The 19,933-nt window shown below is 36.4% G+C and overlaps 1 protein-coding gene across 2 annotated transcripts in view; it reads right to left on the bottom strand.

Moving 5' to 3' along the window:
• LOC121422470 (serine/threonine-protein kinase Nek3-like) overlaps positions 1 to 19,933 on the bottom strand; it is a 30,906-nt gene extending 10,973 nt beyond the window's left edge. The window contains exons 1-3 of one of the 2 annotated variants that reach the window (XM_041617552.1): positions 19,491 to 19,933; positions 13,007 to 13,138; positions 11,934 to 12,087 (exon numbers count right to left, since the gene is read on the bottom strand). In XM_041617552.1, the coding sequence (XP_041473486.1) occupies positions 11,934 to 12,087; positions 13,007 to 13,138; positions 19,491 to 19,752 (548 nt within the window). In that variant the 5' untranslated portion in view covers positions 19,753 to 19,933. The remainder of the gene's footprint in view (positions 1 to 11,933; positions 12,088 to 13,006; positions 13,139 to 19,490) is intronic. The other variant, XM_041617543.1, reaches the window with a different exon arrangement.

Raw genomic sequence — 19,933 nt, 5'->3', positions numbered from 1 at the left:
TAATTTATCAAATGTAACATATAGAAATGACTCTTGGAAAATACTAACAAGTGGAATGCCTCTGGCCGTCTCACCTGCATCACGCGGTTCAATATAGCAGCAGTGCTGACTTTGAAAACTACTCTAACTCGCACAAGATGTTCAGTGATACATGGTTACTCTTATGTCCACTTTTTATGAACTAGACCAATAAACTTACAGAGATATGATGGTTATTCAACAAAAAACCCAACATGGCCAAAGTTCATTGACCTTACATGACCTTTGACCTTGATCATGTGACCTGAAACTCGCACAGGATGTTCAGTGATACTTGATTACTCTTATGTCCAAGTTTCATGAATCAGATCCATAAACTTTCAAAGTTATAATGATAATTCAACAGATACACCCCCATTCGGCCAAAGTTCATTGACCTTTGACCTTGGTCATGTGACCTGCTATGCGCACAGGATGACCAGTGATACTTGATTACTCTAATGTCCAAGTTTAACGAACTAGACCAATAAACTTTCAAAGATATGATGGTAATTCAACAGATACCCCCCAATGCGGCCAAAGTTCATTGACCCTAAATGACCTTTGACCTTAATCATGAGACCTAAAACTTGCACAAAATGTTCAGTGATGCTTGATTACTATTATGTCCAAGTTTCATGAATCAAATCCATAAACTTTCAAAGTTATGATGACATTTAAAAAATCAACCTCAGGTTAAGATTTTGATTCCTCCAACATGGTCTAAGTTCATTGACCCAAAATGACCTTTGACCTTAGTCATGTGACATGAATCTCTAATAGGATCTTCAGTAATACTTTATTAACCTTATGGCCAAGTTTCATGAACTAGGTCCATATACTTTCTAAGTTATGATGTCATTTCAAAAACTTAATCTCAGGTTAAGATTTGATGTTGACGCCGCCGCCGCCGTCGGAAAAGCGGCGCCTATATTCTCACTCTGCTATGCAGGTGAGACAAAAACCGTTATGGGCGAAAACAAAAACTCGTCTGAAAGCACTTTTCCCAAAGTAATGTCAGATGAAGTGGCTAATGGTTTTAACAATCCCTTTGCTAATGTGGCTTTAAAAATTGCTGAATAGTCAACAATTGTACACCATGATCAGGTAAGCGTCCCTTGTGCATGATCATTTTCAATTATCGCCTGTCTCTGAAAGCGATGTATTGAAAGATGTTCATAATTTGAAGAATACAAAATCTGTTGGTCTAGATGGTTTTTTCAGTATATATTAATCAAAGAATCAATTTCAGTTTTTTATTGAACCTACTACCTTCTTTATAAATAAATCTTTATGTGATGGTGTTGTACCTGAGAAATGGAAAGTAGTAAAAATTGTTCCTATTCACGAGAAAGGTGATAAGTTTGAATTTGACAACGAGGCCTATAGACCGATATCGATTCTACCCTGTGTGTCTAAATTAATGGAAACAATTCTACAGAAGGAATTGCTTCGTTATATCATGGACCTGTGAAGAGATGGACATTCATCTCTTAGATAATTCACTAACAGATGACTGTAATTGTCATCTGCATAACATTCTCTTCATACTAGTCTTCTTTGGTCTTATGATCGTCACCGACGGTGAGAAGGGACTGAAGCAGTTCGTGATTGGACATTTATATTTCACAAATCGTAAGCGCAGTTGATAACAAATCAAAAAATCGATGTGCAGTTTTTGTTTACCCTGGTTATCTTAATTCCATGTGTTCTATTTGGGGAAATGTCTGCATATTGTAATATAGAGGCAATATTGTGATTGATTGTTTACCATTTAAAATTCAATTTCCCAACTTTCTCCATAATATTCCACTTATACGTGACACATGTATAGATCGTGTATCTCTCAATGTTATTGAGGTCCTTTTGTGTGAGCGGTAGTTAGCAGATTGAATAATATCATATTTTATATCATCGTCTGCCTCCCAATTTTGCTGCTCCATATATATGAAACATGTTTACTAAAAGGCACATGCTGAAACAGGGTATCAGCCAACAAAAATCAAGACCGGGAAAGTGATCCGTCTTGAGTGATCAGATGCCTTGGTAGTCATGGTAAATCCTATTGTTACAACACCTGTATGTTCTCATTACGATGCGCATAACCAGGTAACGGTGACTATCATTGGATCAAAGAAATGCTCGCGTTAAACGTCCATCTTTTCACATGCAGGTCCATGGTTATATTCAAACTCATTCTTTACTTTCTGCATTTCAATCTGGATTCCGTCCGAAACACTCTACCATTACTGCTCTTGCTATAACGGATGACTGGTTTCATTCTATGGACATTGGGCAGTATACAGGGGCTATTTTGATAGACCTCCAAAATTGTCGATTGTGCAATTCTCCTATCCAAACTTAGAAATATTGCTATATCTGGTGATTAATTGAATTGGTTCAAAAGTCATTTGGCTAATAGAAGAATACGTACTTCCATTAATGGAATTTTATCAGAAGGATCATTTTTAAGGGTGTACCGGTCTTCCTTACTTGGTTAAGACTCTAAATCAACATTTTACTTATTAGGCCCATGTAATTCTTTCTTTTTGCATTTTATGTTAATCGAATGGACAGTTATCTCCATGTTATTGGATCTTCTTAGTACTCAAAATATTAATAATGTCATTTTACTATTCATTAATTTTTTTACACAGTTGTGAATAAGATATTTATTTATATTCATTTTATGTTTCTTTGTATTCTGATCATGTGCAATATTAATATTTATTTCAATACAGGAGCATTCTTTAATAAAATTTGTAATTTTCAGTTTAATATTTTACTCGATATATTCCCAATTGCATATTTTGGTTAATCACTGAATTAGTACGATTTATAATTGATTACGTTTAATCGTGAATGATTTTAATTTGATCATAATTTGAGTAGAGATTGCATGACTTTAGTTTGATTTTATTTTTACCATATATTCACCCAGATCATTCATTTTCATTTTAAACCTGTGCAATATCAATCTACAAACAACCAATTTCAAAATAAAGCATTCTTGTATAATAATATTGAATTTTAATAACTTTCGAGTAATATACTTCCTAGATTGCATTGTTATTCCCAGTGAATACACTTTTATTTCTCACTAATAATCGTTTCAAAGAGTACTACTTTCAATTATGCATGCATGTAATTATTTCATTTACTATTTATTTCTCGAACCAAATGTTTAATTGTATTAGTTATTTTATCCTGTACATACATTGTAACCATTCCCGGGGGGCCACTTCCATTCTCAAGTGGATACCATGCGCGACCATGGGGTCTCGAAAAGCACCCTAAACACGTAATTTCCATATTCTGAAAATGCACCCCTTAACAAGTATTGGCGTGTGAAACCCTACCCTTAACAAGTATTGGAAACAAACCGATATACTCTTGGCAAATAGTGTGGTACGGTATGTCACTGACAGAGCTCCCGTAGGACTAGCGTGCCAAAATTGATTTTTTGGTTGTTTTGGCTTCAATAGGGTCCCCTTAGACCAAAAACGATGGGGGTCAAATTTTCAGACCCCTCCTTCCCTTTGTGGGGGGTCCTTTTTGGCGCCATATTGGCCTGTACAAAGCCCAATAGGATAATCCATTGTTTTCGACCTTATTTCTCACTTTTCTTTGCCAATTAATTATTAAAGTTGGCTGAGGTGTATGAGAATGAATATTTGATGATGTTGTGATGTCAATGTTTTTTAACTTTTACCATAGGGGGGCGGACTTTACGAAAAATGCCCCAAAATTGTAAAATATTGCCCCCAAAATATTATTTTTTCCCTTTTTGGGCACTAAAATCAGGACAAAAGGATTATAAAATGAAATGAATATGTCTTGTTATACAATCCAACAACAGAGGAATATATCACATGTAATGTATATCATTATTTTTGGTCAATTGATGTAAAAATCATCCCCATTTCAGGATTTTATGCAGTGAAACCTTACTACAACACTAGAGGGCGCCATAACTTATGATAAGCACTTCCCTAAAAAAATCAAATTCTAGGCACTGAAATTTTATCAATAAATTTGAAAGCTGACACATTTTAAGAGCAATTATTTCCAATGCCGATTCATAGTATGGGCATCTAATTTGTTTTGATTCTCGCCCCCCCCCCCCACGGGGGGGGACAAAATGGCTGCCTTGGGCTAAAATAAAAAAAAAATCCTGGATTTTTTTTTGTTACTTAAGTGACCTTAATTTGGTTTCTATTCAAAGATTTTTAAGGGTGAAGAAGTATATCGGGAAAAGTTACAAGGACCCAGAAATCCAAGATGGCTTCCAAAAATGGAGTTTAAAATGGCTGTTGATACTTTAAATGGACATAGCACATTTTATATACCTGAGATAGATGAAATCGGTGTCTAGACCATGGTTTCAACGATCATAATTGGGACAAGAATATACCGTTTCCATTCTTTATTCATTTAACTTTTGGAGGCCAACTTGGACTCAACATACCGGGACAGTCGGTGGTCCGGTATGTTAAAAAATCCAAGATGGCTTCCAAAAATGGAGTTTGAAATTGCTGTTGCTGCTTGAAAAACCGATATAGTTTGTTCAATATCCGGGAATATGAATGTGTGTGACTACCATGGAAAAGTGAGTCTAATAATACATTAGAATAAGTTACAAGGAGAGTGGCGTTGGTCGAGTACGTTAAACAATAGAGTATGAAATAGCCACTGTTATTTACAAGTGGACATGTAATATCCATCAAGAATATGGTTTCATGTTTAAACCATGATTTTTAAAGTCAGAAAATTAGTTACAACTGTTCGAGTGTTGTGGCCCAGTGGATTGGTCTTTTGACTTTGAAAGGGTCGTGGGTTCGAATCCCAGCCATGGCATAGTTTCATTCTGCTAGAAATTTATCAACATTGTGATGCACTCAACCCAGGTGAGGTAAATGGGTACCCGGTAGAAATTCCCTGAATGCGCGAAGGAATTCCTTGAATGCTAAAGCGCCTAGGCAGCCCATCTAAGGCAGGGGTAATAATAATGGCAAGGCCCGCTGGGAGAACAGTTTTTAGAACTGAAGTGGCTTCCCTAGGTAAATATACCTATATTATTAATATTACTATATCATAACAAGGACAGTCATTGGTCTATGTCGGAAAATCCAAGATGTCGTGAAGAAATCTGAGTCTAAAGTGAATGTTGTTACTTAAAAATGGACATCGTTCATTTAAAATTCACCAAGGACATAGGATTTTGGTGTCCACTCAATGGTTTCATGATTATAATAATACTTTCGATTAGTTACAAAGATATGCACTTGTCCATTTTGCCTAAAAATCCAAGAAAGTTTTCAAAATGGCATCTAAAATGATTCCTAAAACTCAATAATGATCAGTTTATACAATATTAATATGTGAGGAATAATTTGGTTGTCTACATGGTGGTATAAAGGGTTAGATAATACATTCAACAAATAACAAGGATATTTAGTTTTCCATTTCGTCTAAAATCCATGGTAGATTAAAAAAAATCATCAAGTGGGTGCTATTACAAACTCATGAATCAATATGATAACTTATCCCATAAGTGTAGGCACCAAAATATTTCTCACAGGTTGGTATTGTTTGAATAATGTCTCCACTTTTAAGTAACAGTAGTCATTTTGGAACCCATTTTTTAAAAGCCCACTTGGATTTCAAGGCAAAATGGATAACTGCATAGTCATTGTAGCCAGTCCTTAATATGTATTTTTAATTTCAACTCTTGAAATACTAGTGTAGACACCAAAATAATATCCCCAGGTGTATGTTTAATGTTCTATATCCACTTTTAAAGTAATAGCAGTCATTTAAGCAATCTTGGATTTTTGATAAACTTGACATCCGACTGTTCTTTCTACTTGAAACAATACTTGATCCTTTAAACTCTAGTGTAGACACCAAAATCAAATCCACAATGTGCATTTCTAATGAACTATGTCTACTTTTAAGAACCACAGTCAATTTAGACCCTGCATTTTGGAGGCCATATCGCATTTTTGACATAGCAGACCACTGACAGCCCTTATTTACTTAACCAAATGTCTTATTTGACCCTTGAAACCATTGGTTTAGACACCAAACTGGGGGCCGTTTCATAAAGGTGTAAGGTGTTTCATAAGGCTGTTCGTAAGATAAGACGACTTACGCGCTAAACCATCCCCTATGGTGTATACCATTTACCAAGAGAAAGGATCACCAGTCGTTCTTAAAGTCGTCTTATCTTACGAACAGCCTTATGAAACACCTTATCTCCCAGGCCGATATGAAATGAACTTTGTCCGCTTTAAGTATCAGCAGCCATTTTAGGATCATTTTTTGGAATTCATCTTTGATTTTTGGACATACCAGACCACTGACTGTCCTTGTAACTTATCCTTATATATTACTTAACCCAAACCAGTGGTTTAAAATTAAATATCGAAATCACATTTCCATGGACGATATGAAATCAGCTATGTCTGCTCTAATTTTAGCAGCCATTTCAGAATAAAATTTTTGAAGCCATCATGGATTTTTGGACCCACCAGACCACTCACTGTCCTTGTAACTTTTTTCCAATTTACTACTTCACCCTTAAAATCATTGAATCAAAACCAAATTGCGGATTTTTAGCACACGGCAGGCTTTTTTGATGCCATCTTATATTTTCCAGGTATTCTGGGGTCCTTATATTCACTCTACCCTGTGTCAACAAATTATTTAACTCCTAGACCATGGAGTATGAAACTAATTAGGATTCTAGGGTGGATATGAGAGAGTCGTATTCATTAATTTTAAGTGAATGGTGGCCATCTTGGATACTATCTTGAAAATAACCACTTTCCCTGATGCAGATTTTGGTAGATTTTTAGTATATTATTCCTGAGGTCAATTAGTACTAACAACTGTTGAAAAACAATGTAAGTTCGGAAGTTCTCTAAACATCACATGTTATTTCAATAATGAATATGTGCATATGTGCGTGTGTGTGGGGGGGGGGCTAAAATTATATTTTATGTGTTTTTTCTGGCTATCAGTAATTGGAAATTAGCCGAGAAGTACATAATTGACAATTCGAATAGAAGTACTTTAATCGTTATTGTACTCCAGAACGAGTGGCCGAATAGTGAAAGTTGTATGCCAGTCAGTTGGGGGGGGGAGTAGGGGATATGGTTGGTAGGATGCTCGTCCAACTTGAAGCCTTCAGATATAGGCATTTTAGCTGTCTAGGGATGATAAAATTCCATAAAATAATCCATTGTTTAACCGGGCGCAAATTACTGATACTCCTGATTTTAGTGGGTCTCGATATAGGTGACCCCCCCCCTCAGGCAGTGGGTGAGGGTGGGGAAAATTGGAACCCTATTATTTCGTGATAGATTGGACCCAAGTGAATAAAAAAAAAAAAACAATTTTGGCACAAAAATCCTGCAGGAAGTGTGTCATGATATACCGTACCACACTAATATCATCATGATAAGTTATGGCGCCCTCTAGTGTTGTAGTTAGGTTTTCACTGCATAAAATCCTGAAATGGGGGTGACTTTTACATTAATTTATTAATAATAATCATATAAATTACGTGTGATGTATTCCTCTGTTATTGGACTGTACAAGAAGACATATGCACTTCATTTTGTAATCTTTTTGTTCTAATTCTAGTGCCAAAAAGTGGGAAAATTACATTTTTGGGGTAATATTTTACAATTTGGGGGCATTTTTCGCAAAATCCGCCCCCCGTATGGCAAAAGTGAAAAAATATTGACTTCACAAAATCATCAAATATTCATTCTTGTACACCTCAGACAACTTAAAAATAAAATTGGCGAAGAAAAGTGAGAAATAAGGTTGAAAACAATGGATTATCCTATTGGGCTTTGTACAGACCAATATGGCGCCAAAAAGGACCCCCCACAAAGGGAAGGAGGGGTCTGAAAATTTGACCCCCATCGTTTTTGGTCTAAGGGGACCCTATTGAAGCCAAAACAACCAAAAAATCAATTTTGGCACGCTAGTCCTACGGGATGACACACCATACCCCACTAAAATATTCCCTGAAATGAACCCTAAACAAGTACAGGAATGTTTTATTGTTACGGGTCCTTCGGTCGTCGGCTTTACCTTATTTGGTTTAGTACGACCCCATCTTCTTCACCTCGCGCAAATCGGACTCTAAACACGAAGTGTTGGGGCAAAAAGGACATCCTTTATAAAACATTTGAATTTTGTTTTATCATCCCCGCAAATTCGACCCTAAACACGTAATTTTCCTAGCGAAATAGATACCCTTTTTTCATTATTTTTGTGTTTTTGACACCCTTATCACGTTACGTACGTAACGTGCCCTATCGTGAAAAAGACATCCTTTTTACGTGTTTTTTTGGTCGCGCATGGTATCCACTCGTCAATGTAAGTGGCCCCTCTTTGTAACCATTGCAATTCAGTCTTTGGACTGCGAGAATGGATATTTTTTAATAAAATCCTTCAATCAATCAATCAATCAATCTCTCCTTGGACCCTTACTATTAATTTCATTTATTGATGATATAATTTTTGCATTTAAAGAGTGCACCGTACACCTTTATGCTGACGATACAGTCATATTTGAGTTATCGAGTTATCGAACTCGTCCTTAATAAGGAACTGGGAAGTCTATCTGCCTGGATGAACAGGAATAATTTGAAAATAAACTATGATAAAACTGTAGGCATGTTGATTGGAATGCCTAAAATGCTTAAAGGTTCACAACATTTCCAACTGAAAATTAATTGTCATTTATTGACTTAATTGAAAAGCTTTAAGTATCTAGGTGTCTTTGTGGATGAAAACATGAAGTGGTACTATCACATTAATCATTTATGTAAAAAATGGGGAGAATGACTGGTTATATGTCACGTCTAAAGCATTTTGTAAATTTTTCAGCAGTAGAATATATAACTCAACAATTTTACCTCATTTTAATTCTGGTGACATTATCTATCAATCTTCAAACAAATCTCTACTTGACCAACTTCAAAAAAATCAAAATAGAGCTGGAAGATTAATCTTGAAAATTGACCCTTATTCACACACTTCTACCTCTCAAATTCATTCTAATCTGGGTTGGGACACTATTCAAAAGAGACTATACTCACTTGATATTATTCATCTATAACATTAGTAACAACATCTCAACTGAATATATGAAATATATATGAAACATACGTTTCATACATAACCTACTCCTTACCCTCTTAGAAATGAAAATAATAAATGTTTTCCCAGACCTAGAACCAATAGTTGTAAAAGATCTTTCTCTTACCGAGCTTCCTTTGAATTTAACAGAATCTCTTTGTACGTTCGCAATATCACCACTTTCAATTCTTTTAAAAATACCTTTTTGAAATATATCTGTGCTAAATGAAATTTAATCACTGATTTGTACCGTGGAAGGAGTAGGTTATAGGATTTATCTTTGTTTTAATGATTTTTGTTTCTTTTATGTTTGATGGACAACTTCCTATATACATTATGATAATCATAGCCTTTTTGCAAGTAAACTGGCTCCATGGAAGACCAGCAGCAATGCATTATTGGAGCTAAATATGGACTACCAGCCGTACAATTTACTTTCTTCCTTACCCCTTATTACTGTATCTTCACCTTGACCTTACCACTTCATGTTTTATGTATTTGTATGTATTATATGTACTTTGTATTTGTTATTTTATACGGAAATAAAACAAACAAATTGGCCTTCTAAACAAGTATATACAACGATATCTTAATTGTTATGTCACGGACGTGACGGCTTTACCTTTACTTTTTAATTGGGTTCAATACCAGCCCACACACCCAAACACCTCGCTCAAATCGGACCCTAAACACGTGGGGGCCAAAAGTACACCCTTTATAAAAGTATTTTAGTCTTTTTATACCCTCAATTAGACCGTAAACACGTTGATTTCATAGCGAAATATATACCCTTTTTTCATTATTTTGGCGTTTTTTACCCCCTTGTTACGTTACGTACGCAACGTGCCCTACAATTTAAAAAAGATCCTTTTTACGTGCTTTTTGGTCACGTATTGTATCCACTCGTCGATGAAAATGCCCCCCCCCCCCGGGCATGAAAGTGTTTAATGAAATAGGCAAGAGGATTTGAATGTTTTTTTATGCCAGTGACGCGAAAATATGGTTATAACGAACGCATATGTTGCAGTTTATGTCTACCAAATATCGAATCCTTCCCAATACGAGGCACCGTCTGTTTCGCGTTGTCATATAGTATTTTATTTTTCATTGAAAACCATATTAATAATTTGATCTCGCATGTAATGGATAATTCATTTGTTAAGCGCATAGAGATTACCAATATTATGCGCTATATAAGTACAATATTATTATTATTATTATTCGTGGTATATTATAGCGCCAATTCCCTCTTTGAGATTTAACAGCGCTGAAGTATTATACCTATATATATTTGAGGAAAATTAAAAGTGAAATTGACAGTTAATTACGATAGAATATTGGGGGAATTAAGTAGTAGATAACGGGGTCACAAAGGCCTGAATGGATGTGACATTGCAATCAGTGCAATCTCTAACATACGTTGTAGATGAAACCGGTTGAGCGAGGGAGGGTTGAATCGATCAGACATGGCGTACGTGTCGCGTTTAAAAGGCGGCAAGTTCATGATCATTACTTAAAGGTCACTTTGGCAGAATAATGTATACCCATTTTAGAAGGGGATCATTCATTCAAAAATGCTATTCGATATACAATAACATGTTCCCTGCCAGTATGACCAGTGTTCGATATCATTTGAGGCTCTGAAACTTTCGTCCTGTTGCATTGTGTTCACTGTATGCTATACATACTAAGAAATAGGGAACCAAAGGCCAAAGGGGTTGGTGCAATAACAACACATCAAGGGGTGCTAACGAGCGCAATTGTGGTCATTTGTTCACCCTTAGGGGAGCTTTTAGCAATACTAAGTACCAGGTAGGGTGTAGAGATGAACAATGTAATAAAGGTGCAGATTTGAACTTTTTTTAACCTCAAGTAGGCCTATTCACATTGAAAGGTGAATAGTTGCACCTTTGAGGGTGCAAACGAGCATTTATTGGTGGAAATAGAATTAAAAAGGTATATTTTTGTACTTTTTAAAACTTAAGGTGGAAGTTTATAGCCCAAATGTTTGGTACAAATATCTCATTAAGGTTGCAAATAATTCTTAGTTTGTGCACCCCTTGCCTTTTTTGTCGAGAACGGTTGCCATAATTATGTTCATGTGATCTCGATAACTCTTTTTCAGTTTATCAACATAGATGGTGTTTAATAATTTTCTTTCAAATCGTCTAATATCGGCATGCATAAAGGATATTAGGGTATTTTCGCAATCACTTTCTATAACGCAGAGAAGCTTTTGTCAAAAACCATTTAAGCTTTTTTCAAAAACCATTTACCGACAAAACAGCCTCTGTCGAATATAGGTGGATCGAAACAGCAGCGTCGTCCTGGACTCTAGACCAAAGACATATTTGACATTGTTCGTTCGGTTCGAATCTTCGTACGATCTACTGTCCCGGTCCACCAATCTTCGACAAAAATTCTGAGTGTTCCACTATGGTTTGGCTTGCATTTTCAAAGAAATTGATGCGTTGTCACCAACTTTCGACAAAAATTCTCAGCATTCCACTAGGGTTTGGCTTGCATTTTCAAAGAATTTGGTGCGTTGTCACCAACTTTCGACAAAAACTTTTCAGCATTACACTATGGTTTGCCTTGCATTTTCAAAGAAATTGGTGCGTTGTCACCAACTTTCGACAAAAAACTTATCAGCTTGCCACTGTGGTTTGGCTTGCATTTTCAAAGAAATTGGTGCGTTATAGAAAGCGCCTGCGTATGGATTACAAAAAACAACATTTTGATTGAAAGGATACGGCTGTCTCTGGCAGATTTCTGGTGATAGGTAATAGGGTGTACCGATGGTGGTGTTTGCGTGGTCCATGGTATTATGCAACATCTTTGCGATTCCGAAGTCACCCACTTTGATGATGCCTTTTGATGTGAGGAACAGGTTTGAAGGCTTGAGGTCTATTATGAAGGAACCAGATGATGGAAAGGAACATAATACCAATACCAATTATGAACAGAGTAATTAGTTCGAAATACAAGATCATCGTGTCGGGGTAGGTTATAAAACAAAATAATTATGAAAATGATAATTATGGCAATCAGAAGTTAAAATATATTATGAGGAAATGAATTGGTATTAGTGGAAGCGTCGTGATGAAGCAGTTCTGACTCTCGCCTTGCAATCAGATGGGCGTGCGTTCGAATCCCACCGCGTCCTATATATCGTCCTTAGGCAAGGTGTCAGCCCACAATTTGTCACTCTATACCCAGGTGTTAAATGGGTACCCGGTAGGATGCGGAATATGTAATATGCCTAGCAATTCAGTCTTAGAACTCTTGTTGGAATGCTCCCCAGGGAGTGGAGAAAGTGCATGCATTGTGTGTGGGCATGCCAGGATCCTATGACCGGGGTAATAATAATTGTTATGAAAAGGGCTTAGAAACAAGGTGCAATAAGCGCTATAGAAATGTAACGATTATCATCATGGAAGATATGGAAAGGGAACGTCATACTTTACAACATGAAGAACGTATAAATCATGTAAACAGTCATCATCATGTCATGAATATTTTACCGCTTCCACCGAAAAATGGTTCGATTCATCTCCCTTGAACTTTTAACAAACATAGGGTACGTAAAAATATCATCTGTCTGCGTGAATGTATTATCAAAATGTAAAAAAAGATATTCTATTCCATTTTTCTGGCTTAATCAGGGGGTACTTCCCCCATCCGATTTCAAATTCAAGTAGGTGCCAAAATCTTATTACAATACAGACCCACTTTGAATAATTCGCAACACCCTGTGTAATAATATTTGCATATACTGGCATTTGTTTTCGTATTTTCTAACAATAACTTTCTCTTTTATTCTTACCTCGATGTAAAACCTTTTCAGAATGTATATAGTAGAGGGCCAGGCAGAGCTGCACAAACCAGTTCAAGATTTGAGGAGGATTGAAACTGTCCCCAGATGATTTCGCTTCCTCGATTTTCTCCGCTAAATCCCCTGCAACAATAAGCAGAATACAAAGGGTATATTGCATTAGAGCGTTATTGATTAAAGTGAGCATCGGGGTAAAAATTCATTTTTATATTCTTATGATGTAATCACTGCCGGATCTTTCATTGATATCCAAGGCTATTAAAATCCGTATTTGTTTATTTGGTAAGGTCCGGAAAGCGACTGGAATGACTCACTTTCGAATAGTGGCAGCAGCGTTACTACGGGGGGCATGGGGGTGGGGGCAGGTGCGTGCCCCCTAATCGGCTGCCCCCCCAACAATAATAATGATGATAATAATAATAATAAAACGGGGAAAAGGAGAAAAAGAGGGAGAAAGGAAGAGAAATATATTGGGGAAAAAAGAAATTGTTCATTAAAATGTTATTATATAATGTTTTGTTATATTACATAAGTATTTTTTCATAACGTTATGAGACATTATTTACTCAGGGCCTATGTCTTCATTGTTCCTGGTGTGCGCATAGACTGTTTAACGGAATATATGATCCTGTTGTACTAAAACCTCCCGTTTTCAAATCAGTATATACCAAATATATTTCCTCGCAATACGAGTTATTGTTTTATGTAGTGACATTTGCTTCTTTTTCAGGACTACTTAAAGTGATTACCCTATTTTATGGTCTTAATATAAAACATTTCCTGTCCGTGCTAACATTCGCATTAGTTGATTGGTGAAATGTCTGCTCTTCATGAATTCCTAAAATCTGTCCTTAAAATGTCAATTTTTCTGATCTGAATATCAAAAATTTTCAGCTCGTGCTTCTCGCTCGCATCACTTGTTTAGTGAAATACGTAAGGTCTTAGTGAATTCCTGCAAACAAGCCTTAGAATGCCCCTCTTCAGGTGTGAATTTCAAAAATTTTCAGCTCGCGCTACGCGCTCGCAATATTTCATTAGTGAGATGTGTATGATAATCAGGATTACAATGACTACAAAATGTGCTTCATGTGTTTAGACGTAATTCTAACAAAATCAGCAAAGAATGGCACTAGCATTAGATGACCATACTGAGATATTTATACTCTAAAAGGATTCCTAAAATATAGTCCTTAAAATGTCCCTTTTTGGGTCAACATATACAAAAATTTCAGCTCGCGTTTCGCGCTCGCATTGTTGGTTTAGCCAGACAGATCATGTTTACAAAAAATGCTCATAATGTCCTTTTTAAGTCTGAATATCCAAAATTTTCAGCTCGCGCTTCGCGCTCACATTATCTAATCAGTGGAATATATATTTGTTTAATGGCACTGCATGTCCTCAAAATGTCTCTATTAGGTCAGTATACCTGGCAACTGAGCGCGCTTCGCGCGCTCCCTAGGCGACTCGAAAATTTTGCTGGTGCCCCCCCCATGCCGTGACCCACGGTACGCCACTGAATAGGGGTGCTGAACACTGCCGTCACGGACGGACGCTTTTTAGAAATATTGACTTGGTCCTATTTTGACAATCATTAGATTGTCTTGAGTTTTGTTTGCAAATAATTATATATGAATCACCAGTTTGCTAAAATACAAAAAATTGTCAGGAAATATATTTGGTCCAGGAAAGATCATACCGCATTTCATATTGATGTTTATATGCGAATTTGTCCGTCCGTGACAGAAAGAAAAATCAAAAGTGTGCTATTGCTGGAGCAATAACCTTAAACAAAAACATGCCGAGCTATCTCTTGAGCAAAATACTTAAAACGTTTATGTATAAAACCCAGATATGTAGGAGATTTCTTATCGAATTATTTTGTAATTGTGTTTCATTACATAAATCCAGTAAATGGTATTGTAATTCATAAATATACCACCAAATATCCCCCTAAACACATACTCACGCACAGGTATTTTCATGCCCGCGCAGCTGATGAAGTCTCGAGGGGGCATTAAATGTTACTCCGTCAGTCAGTCTCCCTAATTTGTTTCGGCGTGATAATTTTAAACATATTTGACAGATTTTTATTATTTTTGGTGTGTAGGTAGGTCTCACTAGAGTGAAGGTAATTTTAAAATTTGGAGTCCTCAAGTCCAAGGTCAAAAGTTCACAGCTCATTATCATGCGGATTGGTTTCTGGCTGATAAATATTCGACGGAATTGAAAAAAAAATGGTATGTAGGTAGGTGACACTGAAATACAAGTCAAGTTCCAATTTGGAGTCTGACGGTAAAATGGTCAAAGGATGCACAGCTCATTATATATGCAAAATGGTTTTAGGGTGATAACTTGATAAATATTTGACAGAATTAAAAAAAAAATGTTATGTACATGTAGGTAGATTACACTGAAATACAAGTCAAGTTCAAGATAGAGTCTTCAGGTTAAAGGTCACAGCTCATGCAAATGTTTTCCACACACTCAATAAGTCAATGCTTTACGGACTGCATTATAGCTGGGACATCTCTGTCCTTTGGATACAGAAAATTTCATTTTTTAAAGTTTATTAGTGATATGAGTACTATAGGTGCTGAAATATAATTTTCCATTGGGATAATGACCATCTGTGACACAAAATGTCCGCCTGTGACGCCAAATGTCCATCCGTAACAAAACTTTTTGTCCTATTAAAAGTTACAACTTAATTGCTTCAAAATTACATACATAATGTCGGGTAAGTCGACTTATTAGATTAACATCTGCAATGAAAATAAATTGTCAGCATTGTGTCGTTTAGATAGACACAAGAAAATATCACTGACAAGTGTAGAACCCTGCATTTCTATCCTGTCCGCCCGTGACATTGAATGTTTAATGGATTCTATCTTTAGTAGGTAACCATGACAACACAATTCTATAAACATTTCATAATTTCAGTGATACTCTTTGCAATGAACCATAGTACACAACATTGACAACTTTCACTAAATTTTCAGAAGTCTTTAACTTTCAGATTTTCTTAAATGTACGTGACAAACCAATCGAGCTCAATAGCATATTGTAAGAAAATAATTAACAAGTCTGGTTGAAAAGGGTAAGAATATATACGTGTACCTCAATATCCGTATCAAAGCGACATCTAATCAATGTTGGAATCAGAAGTATCACTGGTAAATGCTGGTTTAAGGCGAGGAAATCACCTTTAAAGAAGGTAAATGGGGTAAATGCTCTAGTTCGTGTGCATTTGTCCTAGTTTTTCAGAGTTTTCTGCTCTAGCCCCAGTCAATTTCGTCATGTTTGTAGACCTCTCTTTACTTTATAAGTGCGCGTTTTATCGCACATAAAAGGTGATCCAGTTTCAGACGGCTCATATTATAGGGATTAATATTTTTTTAGGCTGGGATGAAACTCTCACCGATGCTTCAGCTACATGTACGCAAACGTCAATGGATGCGACGCTGAACGGGTTGCTTCGTTCATATTGTTTAAATCGAAACAATTTTAAACCCCAACTCATTTCACGGTGTTCGTAAAGAAATGTCAAAGTAAAATCTATGAAAGGGAAAGTAAGGGGAGAGGGGTGGAGAGGGGGAAGACATAAGGAAGGGGGTAACGGGGAAAAGTACATCGGTAAGGTGAAGACAAGAAGGAGGAGGAGCGATGAAGATGGGGTAAATGTTAAAATAAAAAAGGAGAAACTCGATGCTATATACTGAAAAATATCTTTCTTTTCCTCCCGCATTGCCCTCCTCTCACTGATTTGAAGTTACATCTCGACATGCAGTTGTATTTTTTTGGCGTCACTACCATCATGAAATACATGCATCAGCTTCCGAAATACTGATAAAGATTAAAAGTATAGAGCCGTTTGGCAACCATGCAGACACCTTGTCACGACAGTATACCCAACGATAATCATCTCCACCCTTTTTACATTGACCAACCTAATGTTCCCCTTTCCTCTGTCCCTCATTTCAGGCGTCAGCTCTCGATTCGATGACCCCATTTCATGTTAAATTCCAGTTCCCAATCATCCCCATAAGCAGACGACTAGGTCTTAAGCCCCCACCCCCCCCCCCTCATTTCATAGCAAATGCAGCTCTTGACGGTGTGCTTTTCCAAATCAAAATTCACCCCCCCCCCCCCCCTACTGATCTTCTTTCGATAGTGTAAAATAAAATTGTAAAGATGGCCGTAGTTTGACATACAATATCCATTCATTTTTATTCAAATAACCTAAATGTCGCTCTGACAAAAAATGTTAAAACGGCTGTTTTCGACTCGCCGTCCGCCGCCGTATGGCAAAACGTGACTGCGCCTACGGATCTCGTACTACGAACAATAACGTTCCTACAAAATATTTGGGAATGTAGCTTGTGATTCAGTAGAGTCAAACAAAGAAGATGAGGGATTACTCTTTCATGATCCGCTCTTGAAATAATAATATACAATATTCTTTTGACCTTGGCTATCTAAACTTGGGTGATCTTTATATGATACTCGTCTATTCTTCCCCAAAATTCAAGTACGTCATAGGATTGATTCTTATAATCTTATGCTCTCATATGGATCAGTGTCCATGCTGTAGTTACTATGGTTACATCTTTATTATTTTTTTAATACGGAAAAGCCCAAGACAATATGATTATACTAAATTACATGTTCGCATGATGACATTACTTGACAAAGTAAATAAACACAGGTCTTAATTTGCATACCTTATCGAGCATGATATTTTAAGAAATCTATCCGCTGCTACAGAATTAAATTGTGTGGCAAAAGACCTTGCTTGCGATGGTGGGTTTGTTTTTAACAAACGCTTGTCGGAAATGACACTTAAAAGATATACAAAACGTCAAAGCTGAAAATAAGGAGTTTGGTTGTCTTGCAGTTGCGTCATGAGCCGAAAATTTGAGGAGACGGTGTGGCGTATGGGCGGGGTTAAAAAAAGAGAAGGAGCAAGTGACAATGTTGGCCCTTAAACATGAATTTGATGGGGGTGGGTGTCTGGATACTTAAAATTATTGAGGCCTCTCCTTTTGTTTTTGGATTAAACAAAAAAAATATGAATGGAAAAATTGTACGCGTCATCAGTATTTTTTCTTTACAATATTTCCCAACATTATTGTACTAAATTATAAAAACTATGCGTGAATTTTTTTAATGGCTGTTTGAAATCGATTGTCCGGACACACGACCTGTCCGGATACACAGCAACAGGATACTGAATTCGCTTACAGTCGAGTCATTTACAAATTGAAAAGAGGATATTGCTCCTCAAGTTCATGCATGGGCGAGAACACATTCAAGACCCAATGTTTACTGAAGTTCACAGGAGAATAGCAATCTTGCCTCAATGATCAAAAGTGAAATATTGATGCACAGTTATAACACTAGAAATCCTGAAAATTATTATGTTGAAGAATGTAAAAATGCAGCATCTTCCTTTTCTTTTAAATTCAAAGGACCTTGCATTTGGAATTCTCTTCCCCGTAACATCAAACAGATTTCATATTTAAATTCCTTTAAATCCAAGATGAAAAACTTTCTTGTCAACCATCAAACATCTTAATTTGATTTATCCCATCATATTTCCTAATTATTATATGTTTATTTTATCAGTACAAGTCTTGAATTTTATATTTTACTGTCTATAGGGACTGCCTCGACAGAACATTTGCTTTGTTCTTTTGCAGCTTCCCACTTCATGTTCATTTTATTATACATGTACTGTAATTATCCTTATATAATCTTAGCCCCCCTTTTTTTATCTTACTTATATCTCTTTCTATGTGTCTTTTTTCTTTTTTTATGTATTTTTGATGTTTTGTTTGTATGCTCAATGTATTTTAATGGACGTGAATAAATAAATAAATAAATGAAATAAAAATGAAATAAATATTCTGGATTCAAAATTAAGTCATTCAATCATATTAAAATTTGCCTCAATTTGTTGGATATAGATAATCTAGATGGGTTAAGAAGGATTGAATATCGGAATTGTTCTCTCAAAATTTTAATGAATATGATAATTGTCAAAGTAAAGTATGTTCCACTTGGTTTAGCAATTAACAAAAAAAAACACACAACTCTTGAACACTTAGCAGGATTGGAGAAAAAAATAATTGTCCCCTGTGGATATTAAAAAAAATCTTTTTCTTTTTCCTTGAAGCCTTGTCGGTGATATGAATGGACCACTCATACATGGCTTAATTGATCCACTGATTTTGACTCAAGGGCCCGAATTCACAAAAGTGGACCAAAGTTATACCGGGTATAAAACGCGTCATTTGGCGTCATTTTAATCCATGGCTAAACTTTAGTCCATCCTTGTGAATTCGGGACAAGGTGTGGGGTTATTTGGACCAAGCTATTTTGCAAAAATCAAATTCGTTACAATGTTACACAATCTTCTATATGGGGGGGGTGGGCTCTTTCTTCTCCATATTTTGGGTTTATGTAGATCACTTACCTCCATCCCCGTACTCCATCACAATAGCTAGTATCCCGCCTCCACCGGCAACGAAAGCCTCACGGTACCGAATGATGTTCACGTGCCTCAGCCGTCCAAGAATAGCGACCTCGTTGACGGCTCTTTCTCTCTCTTTCTCGCCCATGCCGACGACGTTGATCTCTTTGATGACATAAGGTCGACGACTTTCACGAGAGCGTACCAACCAAGCTTTGCCAAAATTTCCCATCCCTAAGACCTTTTGGTATGAGTATTTCTCCATTTTTTTATTTTTAGGTTTGGTGTTTGGTTGAAACTCTCGCGTGTGTAACTTATCCTGTTCCCCTTCAAAGTCTAGACCGGCTTTGCAAAAACATCTGCCCTCTTTGAAAAGGAAGGATAGAAGAAACGTCGATTCGATTTCCCCATTGAATTGACACCTAATCCCTCCACCATCTATGAAG

This window comes from Lytechinus variegatus, chromosome 1 (genome assembly GCF_018143015.1).
Source record: "Lytechinus variegatus isolate NC3 chromosome 1, Lvar_3.0, whole genome shotgun sequence".
Classification (NCBI taxonomy): Eukaryota; Metazoa; Echinodermata; class Echinoidea; order Temnopleuroida; family Toxopneustidae; genus Lytechinus; species Lytechinus variegatus.
This window is presented reverse-complemented; position numbering and strand designations above follow the sequence as displayed.